Source organism: Malania oleifera, chromosome 1 (assembly GCF_029873635.1).
Source record: "Malania oleifera isolate guangnan ecotype guangnan chromosome 1, ASM2987363v1, whole genome shotgun sequence".
Taxonomy (NCBI): domain Eukaryota; kingdom Viridiplantae; phylum Streptophyta; class Magnoliopsida; order Santalales; family Ximeniaceae; genus Malania; species Malania oleifera.
In genome coordinates, this window is record NC_080417.1 from 89631035 (window position 1) to 89644492 (window position 13458).

A 13458-nucleotide genomic window follows, 5' to 3' on the forward strand; every position below is an offset into this window, starting at 1 on the left:
CATCATAAACTTAGGTGAACCAGAACTCACCAGCAGGATAGTGAAAGGCTGCAGAAACACGGCATATGGACGGAATAGCTGATGGATCCCTAGCACCAGCTCTTGCAGTCAACAAAGCAGCATTCTTCTCTGCAGCTGCAACTGCTTCAGGTCCTGTAGATCCACTTGCACCCATCGATTCCAAGAGCGCCTGAGTCAAAATAAATAACAGATCAGTGCAACAGAATCATGCAAATGTAAAATTCAATGATGTGAATTTATGACAATTGAAATTTAACAATGAGGGAAATGATTTCATTAGCATATACGATTATTAAAGAAATAAAAATCAACATCAGTGAGATTCCTAAATTCTGTGCTAAAGATATACATATTGCTACCTTGTGAAATTGCTTTACAGGGAGTACATAGATGTAAGATCATTAGAAATTTCTAAAGAACAACAGTGTATCTGCAAAGAAAACTGTTTTCCAGATAAACTCTTTTAGAGCCTAATCAAAAAAGGAGAAATATCCTTTAAAATGAAAAATAGTCACTTGTTTTCTAAGGAACTTTTGAAGAGGCACAAAACTCAACTAAAAGTTTAAAAGAAAATAAAAAACAATTATTAGAATCAAAACACAATTTTTGTTTTGTGTTCTCTTTTGTTTTTGTTTGCCTTTTGTTTTCTGCTTTTCTTTTTTATTTTTTTTTATTAATCGTGTATTGGCACGAAAGGAGTGCCCATAGTTTTAAAACCCAGACCAGTGGCCAACTGAATCCACTGGGACAGTTTAAGCAGTTGGACTGATCAGCCGAACCAGATGATAATGTGTGTGTGTATACATATATATATATATATATACAGAGAGAGAGAGAGAGAGAGAGAGAGAGAGAGAGAGAGAGAGAGAAACTGTGTCACGTGCGTTGCATGTGATTACATGTGAATAATATTTTTTGAAGTTCTTAATAAAGTCTAGATATATTTTTAAAAAAATTAACAATATATTCTCATAATTTACTTTATAAATATTAAAGCAAGAATATTCAAAGTAATTTACAAAAATTTATATTTTATTTAAATTTATAAAATATAAACATCAACATGAGGTACTATTACAACACCACGTAGATGTCAAGACAATAAAGTTTTTAAAATTTTAAAATATGATATAACAAGAATACTCTAATTAACATTACACAAACTATAAAATTTAATACTTATACATCATCATTTCTAAGAAATTTAATAAATGATATTATTATTCTTTTTTATTTTATAAAAAATCTTAATAAATGACTTCTCCAAAGAAAATATTAATAAATTTATTATAATTTCTAAATTTTGATTTCCTACCTAATATATTAATAATTATTTTTTTTTTTGTTTACTTAGTAATCAATTCATGTGTGTTTTTCTTTTGAACTTCAAATAAATTATATGGAAGTGCTTCTAGGTCAATAATTTTTTATAAAAATTTAATTTTCAAAATTTATATTATTATCTATCTAAATGATGTTAGATACTTCAAAATAATTTTACATGACACCAAAAAAACTTACCTTTTTTTAAATACATCTTTTATTTAGTAATGAGTATTTACAACACCATTATATTTATTTTATTTTTTAATTGAATGGAAGTCTACTTATTCTATTTAAAATGAAAATTTTGAAATGTATATTTACTCATTCTATTTAAAATGAACTTTTCAAATGTATATCTATCTAAATTTTCTAGAATTTTTTTTCTAGAAATTCTTTATCTTATTTTTAAAAAATAATAACATTTTTTTTCCTACAAAATGATTTACACAATTCAAACTTAGTTTGTTTTTCAGCTAAATGAAGTTTTTTTTGGTTTAAACATTTAATTATCCAAAATATATTTTATAATATAATTTTATCTAATTTTGGTTAAACTTACTTTCTTTTAGGAATATTATCTTAATTTTAAAGCATAAGGATATTTTTCTCATAAAACCATTTATCCTATTTTTACTTTTATAATTGTGTACACACACACACACACACAAATACTCTTAGTTTATTTTATCTTCTAACCAAATGAAAAAAAAATTATTTTATTTTTAAACAAGAATTCCATATATTATATTTTTTATTTTATTTTTAAACAATAACTCCATAAATTCTATTTTTTATTTTATTTTTAAACAAGAATTCCATATATTCTAAATGTAATTTTATCTAACTTTGGTTGAATCACTTTATTGTATATAAATTTACTTCTTTTAGGTATATTTCGTCTAATATTAAAAGGATAATGATGTCTTTTTTTCACAAATGATTTAGACAAATTTCTCTTATATATATAATATGAAAACTTATTTCGTTTATTAGAAATTTTTTATAGCAAAAGAAATTCATCAAATAGAGGAAGGATGTACAATCAGGAGAAGAGACCAAAGTCTGGGAAACCCTAAGGAAAACAAAAATAGAAAACCAAAAGATGTAAAAAACTGCCCAAGAAATCACCACGTGCTAAGAAGTCAAAAGTAACCCAATCCCACTTAATATCTGGGAAGCATATCCCCTTGAAATTACCATTACCCACGCACCACAGGAAAGCCAGAAAATGAATGTTCTCCCACACCAAAAAAAAAAAAAATGCTAATTTCTTCCCTAAAAGTATACGTGAGTCATGTTCCTTCCATGAACCCAAAATACTCATATGAAGCACTAACCCATAGAGCTTTTCCTTCCTTCTTCCTCCCAAACCCAACAAAAGATATTGTAAAAAGCATTCAGTGTTTATTTTAAAAGATCAGGATATATGTCCATATGGTATAAAAATTAATTTTCAAACATTTTTGGCTTTCTTTTAAAAAGATAAGGATATCTTTGTCTACGAAATGATTTACATTATTTGTGTTTATATATACAGTATAGACAATATAGATATAGATATCATCATATCAAAATGTATATGCAGTGTCAACTTGTTTTATTTTTTTAACCAGATGAAAGTTTTTTTTTCTTTTAGATTTATATAGACAATATAGATATAGATACCATCATATCAAAATGTATATGCAGTGTCAACTTGTTTTATTTTTTTAACCAGATGAAAGTTTTTTTTCTTTTAGATTCAAACAATAACTAGTAGAAATTATAAATAATTTTATTTAATTTTGGTTGAATTACTTTCTTCTATGAATATCTGGTCTTATTTTCAATAGATAAGGATATTTTTATTCACAATAATTTACACAATTTATATTTCTATACGTAGTAAAAAGTTTTATTTCTTTAGGAATGTTTAGAGTTACTTTTAAAAAATTAAGATACTTTTCACCAGAAAACAATTAAGTTATCCATACTTCTATTCAGACTTCTATACGTACCATAGAAACTAATTTCTATTAAGAATTTTTGTTCTTATTTTTTATAGAAACAGATAATTTTGTCCACAAAATGATTTATACTATTCGCACTTTTATATATAGTATACATGTAAGCATGTATGTATTTGTATCATGGTTTTAAATCGCAGTAGCGGGTAGCGTAACGCAACGTAACAGTAATAGGTGTAACGGGAAGTGGGAGTGGCAGGGATTACATAACAGGAAGCGGGTGTAACAGCCATGAATTTTTTTGAAGCACGCACAACCTTGTGCATATTAGCGTACTTGCATATTTTAAGCTTTTAGCCTTCCTAGAAAGAGTTTTAGTGTATTTTGGATCCTTTAGTTCGAGTAACTAAGTTATTTGGTAAGGGCAACAAGTTTACATTTGTTTTAAACTACCATTGATAGAAAAATTACATGTGTGTGCGTATTTATACTTCTCATTGTTCTTATCTGTGATAAATTTTTATGTGTGCTAAATTAAATAATAAAAGAAAATACATTATACACTCCATTAATCTATTAGAAACATAAGACATACGAATAATACAAGTATAAAATAGCTAGAAAAGCAAGAAGGTTGATGTTGAAAAATATAGAACATAAATATCACACTACTAATATTATCAAAATAAAATATTTTCCTAACAAGTTAGCATTTTCAAATTGTTAATTAATGCATCTATTGTGAGTATTTAAAGAAATAATAAATTTTGTATCATTGTCATCCTCATTATAATCTTTTCCCCCTCTTGCAACTTGGTATATTGAGAATGATATATAAAAGAGAGGGAAAAAGTGAGGAAAAAAAGTAAAAAATAAAATAATTTCTTGGTGTAACAGTCCTATAGCAGATACGTAACAGCCGTAGCGGCCTTTACGTAACGGCCGCGGTCTGCAATGGCCGCTACGGCAGTGATTTTTCTTCCCACCGATTTTGCGGTGTGTAACAGCATCGGTAAACCAAAAAACTGTTACGTAACGGCATTACGTAACAGTCGCGGCTGTTATTTAAAACCATGATGTGTGTATATATATATAAGTACGCACACACACACACATTTATATATATATATATATATATATATATGTATATATAATTATATATGCATTTATGAAACCATTTATGTGTGTATTACGTACAAAGTGGGTTTAGCAATGCTGTTGATGTTGATAATTATTGTATTAAAAATTGAATAATTATCAAATAATAGTGAGAGAAGATTAAAATTTTGAATTTATAGTAGAAGATCTTTTTTGATCAATAAATATTAAATAATAGTATTATATAGTTTCATTTAGTTAAAATTTATTTATGCTATTGTTTGGATCAATAATTTTATGTAAAGAAAGAATATAAAAAGAAAACAAGCCGAAAATTTATTTTCTCTTCTACTTTCTTTCTATATTAAATACCATTAAAAATAAATTTTTATTTTAGTATGATTCAAAATTAAGAAAAATTAAATGTTAATTATGTAAAAAATCAAAATTTTGTTAATTGATTTGTTACACATTTTGTTTCCTTCTTCACTTTCCATTGAAAAATTTAGATTCCTTCATGTTTATTGTTACTTTTCTTTAATATTTTCAGGTTTCAAACAAGAGTTTAAGGTAAAATATTTTAAATTTTGATAAATTTTATATTTATCATATGTTTGGACTTTGGACAATATGTGTGTGTGTGTGTGTGTGTGTGTGTGTGTGTGTACTGTGGTAACATTTTAAGCAAAGCAACTGTGGCTATGGTGGCAAGGTGCTTCTACCGCATGCTACAGATCCTGGGTTATATCCCAGGCGGGCTGCAAAAATTACAGCATTTTCCTTTCTAAGAAAACCAGGTCAACCCAGTCGCCTCACCAGCTCAGACAGGGCTGGACCGAGTCACCCAAGTTTGACCGAGTTGACCCCAAGTCACCAAATTTCCAGTTTAAGCCCTTTGCCCAGACCAGTGAGTTGACCGGTCCCAGTCCAACTAGGCCGGCCTGGCTGGTCTGGTCCGGTTTTCAAAACTATGGGAGTACCAACCCATTAACAAAAATGATTTACAATACAAAAAAAAAAAGTTAATTTAAATAATCAGGATAGAAAGTTTATATTTTTGGTACATACTACAGAGCATACAGTGAATTCACACACAAAAATTACTTGGTAAAAATTACCATCCAACTGAACACATAATTCTACCAGCCCAAAGTTATTTAATTACATAATATAAATATCCAATAAATAAAAAATATTTTTTAAAAAATTTCAAGTTTCAAGAAACATCCCAAGAGAAACGATACAACTGCATATCCAAAGAATGCAGCGTTGGATCCAGACAAACCTAATTTTCCCCAAAAAACACCAAACTTCTTATTCCAAATCCCCTAAGAGAATTCTAAGCTTCAAAACACATGATACATACATCTAAAGATGAACACATTGTTGGCGTTAACACTATTAAGAACAACCAACCAAATAAAGCCTTTATATTAGAGAGAACTTTGACTTTCCAATTAAAACAATGGAGGAGAAAAAAACATAAAGGTTCTGGTCAAATGCTCAAAAAGAAAGATTTAGAAGAAAAGACTACTGAAGAGAATCCAAATCCTGAACCCCCAGCTATCTCTCTCACTCGGGAGCTGACAATGCTCCAACAATACCAACAAAGAAGAGGGTTTCTCCACCTCCCTATCGGTTAGTGGCTTACAAAAGTGAAATCACACCCATTAGAAGAAAGGAAGCAATGACCTCATTATTCACTAATGGCCAAGGAGAGGCGATCTAAACGAGGAAAAAATGAGCACACAATTCCAACCTCTCCCCCACCCCCAAAAAAAAAAAGAGAGAGCAATGCAGAAATAGATTCAAAGCAAATTCTAAGCTTCAAACACAAGATACATACATCTAACCCATTGTTGGCGTTAACTTTAATAAGAACGACCAACCAAAATAAAGTCTTTATATTATAGGGAACTTTGGCTTTCCAAATAAAACAATGGAGGAGAGAAAAGACAAATGTTCTGGTCAAGCGCTCAAAAATAAAGATATAGAAGAAAAACTACCGAAGAAAATCCAAATCTTGAACCCGGTTACCTCTCACTTGAGAACTGACAATTCTCCAACAATACCAACAAAGAAGAGAGTTTCTCCACCTCCCTATCAGTCAAGTGGTCTACGAAAGTGAAACCACGCCCATTAGAAGAAATAAAGGAAGCAATGACCTCATCATTCATTAACTCCTACGGAGAGGCAATATAAACAAGGAAAAAAATGAACGCACAATTCCCCATCCTGTCTTTCCAAATACAAATCCGAGATCCATTGCCCAGTACATATTTGATACAGGGAATAAAACAAAGAATATATCTGAACAATACAAGAGTCTCCACATAACAATGTCTTAAGCCCAAATTAGCATCCTACCCATTTGAAAGCAAGACAAATTTACTTTTTATAACTTTATGCCAAAGAGAGTTCTTCACAACAGGAAACCATCAAAATCATTTTCCTAATATTTTCCTAATAAATGTTTTTAGACACCAACCTTCTAAGGCCCACCCACCCACTCAACACCCCCCCAACCACGACCTTAGATATGCAGAGTCTCCAAACTAACTACAATCCCTCCTCTCCAAACACCAAGGCAAAATTCCACTTCCAATTTTATTCTTCTTACTCCTACAGATTATGGATGAAAGAATCTAGTGCTACGATCTCTAACATTAGCCATTTAATTGTAGATTTTTACATCCATAAAACCTCCTCCTACTTTAGAACCAAGTTAAAAGTCCTGCAACAAAGATTTTCGTGAGCTGCCAAAGCATGAGTGAACTGTGCACGTTTAAGGCTTTCTGAAAACCATCCACGTGAGCAGAAGCAGATGCTTCCTTCTAAATACGTTACTAACACAGATTTATTAAAAGTTTTCACTGCATTTGAAACATCATGGAGAGCTAAAATAATGGGTTTACAACTGTTCCCCCAAGTCCTCACCACTTTAAACTTCAAAAGAGACAACAAGGCAAATTCCAAAAGGTCTTTGATAAGGCAAAGAAATATATCGGGTTATGATGAAATGCAAGAGCCCTAACAACAAAATGAAAGAGTGACACCTCCAAGAAAAGAAAATGCCATAGAGGATTTCCAAGAGTTCTAACCAATCTAACCCAAGCTTTTGAGCCATTCTAAGAGAAAACTATGTAAATCGTTAACCTTTGAAACCCAGGTCCATAAGATTACAGCCATCCAAGTTATAGTGGAACTTGGGCACTCTTGATGAAGAAGACTGCCCACTTTGCATCTTATCAAGAGAAATATAATCATATAGATCTCCAATAACATCCATGGAAGATTCAGATAATCCCAGCATTCTTATCTCAACATTGGATCTGGCCTAGCATAAACTGCTAAACAACATATTCCCTAAAGTATAGAAAATATCAAACAAAATAGATTGGTAATGCATGTCTTTCACAACGGCGTCATATGAAGAGTTATTCCAAAGTACCCAAATTCCTCCAGAAAAACCACATGGGCCCATAATCACCAGTTGGTCAAAATCTAAAAAATGAGTCATTTCCTTGCTCTCACTAGAAATGTGAGCATCAACAAGGATGCTAATATCACGCTTGTTATCCCCATACAACTATTTTAAGTGATTTGCAGGAAGGCACTATTCGCTGCTCCCTACAGTTCCAAAGCTAAGTTAAGATATCACAAAAGTGAAGAAACGAAATAAGACAAAGGAGATGAAACACCCCAACTCCAAGTCAACACCTGATAACTGTGGACCACGTTCACATTCATAACATCATTGATGATTATCAATCCTCTAGTGTATTTGGTTGGAGAGGATTAGAAATGGCAGAATCTTTAAGAACTTGGACACTCCTCTTAACTTGCTTCGGAATGGAGCGGCGTTTTTCCCATCACCATGGGTTCAGCAAATGGTTTCCTTCAGCATTTACCTCTGTCCGATCTATAGCAGGACTCAGTTGCTTCGCCTGTGTAGAGTTGTTTTATAATCTTTGTTCTCTGATTTTCTGGTTTGTTCTTCTTTCTGTTGTATTGAGAGGATATGTTATCCTCCTTGTTTTCATTTTTTTTTCTTGTTGCACTCTTGTCTCTCTCTGTATATAATAAAATTCTTGGCCTATCAGAGAGGGGGGGGGGGGGGGGAGGAATGTGCAAGGTCACATTTTCAATTTCCTTATAACCAATTAAATAGGGGTTGTGACCCAAAGGAACACAGGAACCCCTTGACTGCCCATTCATGGAACCAGTATGGGGGTCCAACATACCCAACCCATCGATGTGATCTTGCAGGGGAACAATATTGGATCCTTAACATGAAACATAAATGACAACTCCAACCAAACCAAAATTCCCATGCAGAGCACATACGTCTCCACCATCCTGGTGATGCATTCTCTTGTCATTGATTTCATAGACTGGTGACTGCACTTGGAATGTGATGGCAATAGTAACTGTGACAAGATTCTCAATTTGAACAATTGGAATGTAACATAGACCTGCAGCATCAAAACTAGCCTTCTTCGGTCCCACATCCTTAACAACCTTAACCTTCCATCCTGAGCCTCAACAAAAGTCTCAAGTCTCAACCAGATATATTTCATCATTATAATTATTCCCTTTAATCATCAGGCTAATCGTCAAGTTCATCTTGTCCACCACCTATTTAGGCCTAGAACTGCGACAAATTTTATGACTTGCCACCATCCAAGGCCCAAATTCACCACCATTATGCTTCCCAAGGATTCTTCCCTAATGTGACCTTCTTCCCTTCCAACAGAATTGAAGGTCATTAAAACCAAATCACCTCCATTGCTTTCGGGCTTCTCCTTTTCCAAAAGGCAATTTTTTGTACTTTGAATAGGCCACAATGATAGCAAATTAAATTATAGCCCTTCGTATTTCACATGATACCAACAACCATCCAACCAAAATTTGCCAATCACATGGTTATTAAGATCTACCTCAACACAGACTCAAGCATAACAACCTCTAGAGGCACTTGCTGTGGTTGGATCCACCATTACCAGACTCCCAATGCATGAAGCTACTGCCTCCAACACACCATTATTGTAGTAATGGACTAATAGTTCTGGAAATCTAATTCACACCAAGGCAAAATCAATTGTTTCCAGCTTCTAAGTTCTAACCATAAAATAATGACCAAGAACATTCCAAGGCCGCTCTAGCAGAAGATGCTCTAAATCTTCAAATAAATCAAATTTAACTAAAAGGAAATCGCACCCAAAATCCAAAATCTCCATGGCTTCTTCCAGATTGCATACCTGCTCAACTCCCCGTATAAGAAACTGGTCACCTACCCATTCGCCCAGTACCTTAACAATAAGAAGATCTCCAAGGAAGTGATAGAGATTCTACAAGGTTAGGTCCAAAGTAATTCCTGTCCACCAGGGATTATCCTCCAAAGTCTGAATATTAAATCTTCACCAGAAATCCCTACCAATAAGATTGAAATTCGAGGAAGAATCAATTGCTTTGGATGCTCCAACAAGGTGTATCTGAACAATTGCCGTGAATATAAGTTACAGAGACCACAGTTCAGCACATGCTCTAAAATGCAGCACATTAGGGGTACACACACACATATATATATATATAGGTCAAAATATGTAATAGTACTTTATATTGAAAACGGGATGTTGAGATGTTAGTAAATTTAAAAGAGATTTCCACTGGCAAATTACATCAATAATGTCTCTGAAGAAAATTATACAATCATGACATTCCACATAACTGATAACAGTTGTGTCAAACGGAAAAGATGAATTAAAACTCTGGAATCTGGACCACTAGATTTAGTGTTCCGCAGCAAAAGCTTCCCATGTCTTGGATTCATACCAATACACAGTTTGTTCAGGGAATATCATTTTCTGATAAAATTTGTAGTTGTCAAATTGAGATATCCTAATTTTTGAATGAGAAATTGAGAATCCATTTGAATCATGAGTTTCAATATAAATTTGCAAAACAAATTGTGAATGACATGATTACCTAAATGAACAAAACCCATTAAAGAAGAAACATATTTATACAATGAATGATCATGTGATCTAATACAAACATGAGTACATACAAACATGTCACAATGCCTATGAAAAGTAATTTTTTTTGTGAGAACGATGAACATAAAGGTTAAAGAAATCAACTTTTAAATATCAAATATCAAAACTATAAAAATTTTCATGCGCAAACACTTCTTGCCTTCAAATGAACTATTTTTGAGGAGAATCACATAAACAGAGGAATATGGGATTCCAATTTTCAATGACTTTTGAAGTGTAATTTAGGAACATTATATATAAACTCAAAAGAGAGAGATAAGAATTACTACGTTTTGTTTATTTTAACTCTGAAGACCTTTCAAAAGAGGTTAAGGCTTTTGTATATAAATGATGAATTGGGGTTCTAAATAGTTGGTTCGGCTGGGATATGATTAGCAACGTCAATCCTGATTATTTACTGAACCATAAACTGCAAAATTCAAATAGGGGATTTGTACTTTCAGTTCAGGTGAGAGTCTACCAACTAACAGTTGATTCTTTACTTCGATTCTCCAATCAGAATCAAATCAATAGGCTAGTGGATTGAAATTAATTGCACGATTAGAATGGAGAATCATATGATTTGACACAAGAAATTGTATGAATATAGCAACAGTGATTGAACTCATAAAGTCTTAAACATTAATCAGCAGTTTCATTTATCTGAAATCATTATAGAAGTTTGAAATCAGCATAAAGTAACTGGAGACTAATAGTCCATTACAAGTCATCAAAATCGGATTCTAGAACCCATCCACCATCAGATAGACAGCTATGGATATCCAATTAGAGATGGCTGCGGATAGAGGTGAGCCGAAATTAGTGAAAACCGCAGTAACAGACTGAGCCAAACTGGTTCGGTCCAAAGAGTTCAGTTCTGAAGTTAAATCAAATTGGTTTGGTTTGGTGCTATTTTTTATACCAAAATTTACAGTTCTGTTTTCAGTTTTCCCAATTACATTTCAGTTTGGAACCGAAAAAACTGAAAACAGAAGTTTATACTATGTGCTATGAAATACACCGACTCTACCCTGCCCAGCCCATCCCAGCCCAGGTCAGCATTCAGCCCATTCCATTTCCACTCCCATTTGGCTTACTACAGTACTATTTACTAGCTAAGCTTAGGTTTTTTTTCAAGTGCAACCCTAACAAATCAAAAGCGATTGATAATCTAATTCCATTGAAGCAAGCCACAAGCAGAAGCAAATCTCAGCAACTGCAAGACTGCAACCCCATGGTCCACCCAGCAAACTGAGGTGAGCGAAGCAGGCTGTTCGCCTGTTCCGTTGTTTGTGTGAATCGAAGGCTACACTGTGTCACTGCCACAAAGCTTTCCCATTTTCGTCAATGTGAGTCAAAGAGGTGTGGTCACAAGAGAGAGAGCCCAGAAGTCTGCAAATCTGCAATCTCCCGCAACTGCAAGGCAACCTGGTTCGTCATTTCGTCAGTTCATGTAAATCAAAGAGGCAAGACCCACAAGCGACAAGCTGAGAATGCGAGGTAGTGTTCTCACATTTCATCATCTTTGGCTCAATTTCCTTACAATTTGGGTGAAAATGGAGACAAATTCTAGTAATGCTCATATTTCTGGGAGTGGAAAAATCGGTTTAGGAAGTTCGCTTTTTAGGGGGGAAATTGGTTTGGGCAGTTCGATTTTTAAGAGCTTCAGTTCGATACTTCGATTCAGTTTGGATTTCAATATGTTTGGATCAAAATGAACTAGTTAGTTAAGTTTCCGTTGTTCCATTAGTTTGGTTCAGTTCAGTTTATATTCTCCTAGAACCAAGAAAATTTTGGTTTTGTTATTTTTACCTCTGAACCAACCAATTGCACACCCCTAGCTGTGGATATCAAATCCTTACAACAAACATAATAAAAATTATAGAATAAAAGATAAAATAAAATAAAACATTAGCTTAAGGAAGAAAAGAGAAGGCAAGAAACTAAGGGAGGAGGAATGCTACAGCCTACAACAGTGGTAGATAATGATATAACACGAGATACATTGTACCCTTTCAATTTACGGACCTGTGGAGTTGACGGAAGCATGTAAAGGCTGTTATCCGGACTTCGACAAAAGGCAGAAACTTCTTTGTCAATAAGATCTTTCGCACTACTTGATATATCAACAACAACTGTACATGCTGGAATAATTGTGCTTGATGCATACTCCCTTGCAGCTAATGGTTGCTGATTCCAGAATGCGGCAGCATCCTATATAAGGTGAATGAAATTAACATAATCCTTAAGATTAAAATAGAAAATAAGACTGCATTGGCATGCTGAATCCATGTTCTTATAATTGATACATATTATTCAACAATGACAACAAGCACACAGTATCAATGCGAAAAAGATGCAAAATATGAATACTGCATATGATCATAGTTAAACGAGTATACAAAAATGTTCTTAACACATCAACATTATAGCCAATATTTAGTTCAAGAACAGTGCCAACCATAAATGAGCAAGAAAAGCAAAGTATTCCGTTAAAGATATTACGATTAATTAAGTATTTTTCTTTATTTCTATATCCATCATAAATAAATAAATAAATAAAGTGAAACACAATTGAGTAACCACGATACGGCCATAAAAACAACTACCATAAGAGAGGGCGTACAAACACGAAAATCAATTAAAGCATCATGTCAGGGAAAAAGCAGATAACCTCACAAAACATGGACAGTCTACCTGTTTCTTAATTAAATTCATAAATTTCATAACTAGGAGATCACAATGACTCAAGCGTAATTAACTTCCACCAACCAAAAACACATATATAAATTTTAAATTAAAATAATAATTGAGGGAAAAATTTTTATCTTCTCCTCTAAACATATAATGATGCCACTACAGTGTTAGCAACAGCATAAAAGAAAACACAGAAAATAAACACGTGCAAACAATCCAACAGAAAATGGGCAAAAGGGAGGTGACTTAGGCAGAAAAGTCATTCATTTGAAACTTTTGTAATGTTTCTTCATGTCATTTTATTCTATTTCTATTAAAACAAGCCAGAATAT

At 33.0% G+C, this 13458-nt stretch overlaps 1 protein-coding gene across 1 annotated transcript in view; it reads right to left on the reverse strand.

The window, feature by feature from the left end:
• The window catches only part of LOC131164049 (AUGMIN subunit 5), a 35717-nt gene continuing 22259 nt past the window's right edge, over positions 1 to 13458 (reverse strand). Inside the window, exons 6-7 of the mRNA XM_058120980.1 lie at positions 12458 to 12643; positions 1 to 190 (exon numbers count right to left, since the gene is read on the reverse strand). Coding sequence (XP_057976963.1) covers positions 11 to 190; positions 12458 to 12643 — 366 coding nt within the window. The 3' untranslated portion in view covers positions 1 to 10. The remainder of the gene's footprint in view (positions 191 to 12457; positions 12644 to 13458) is intronic.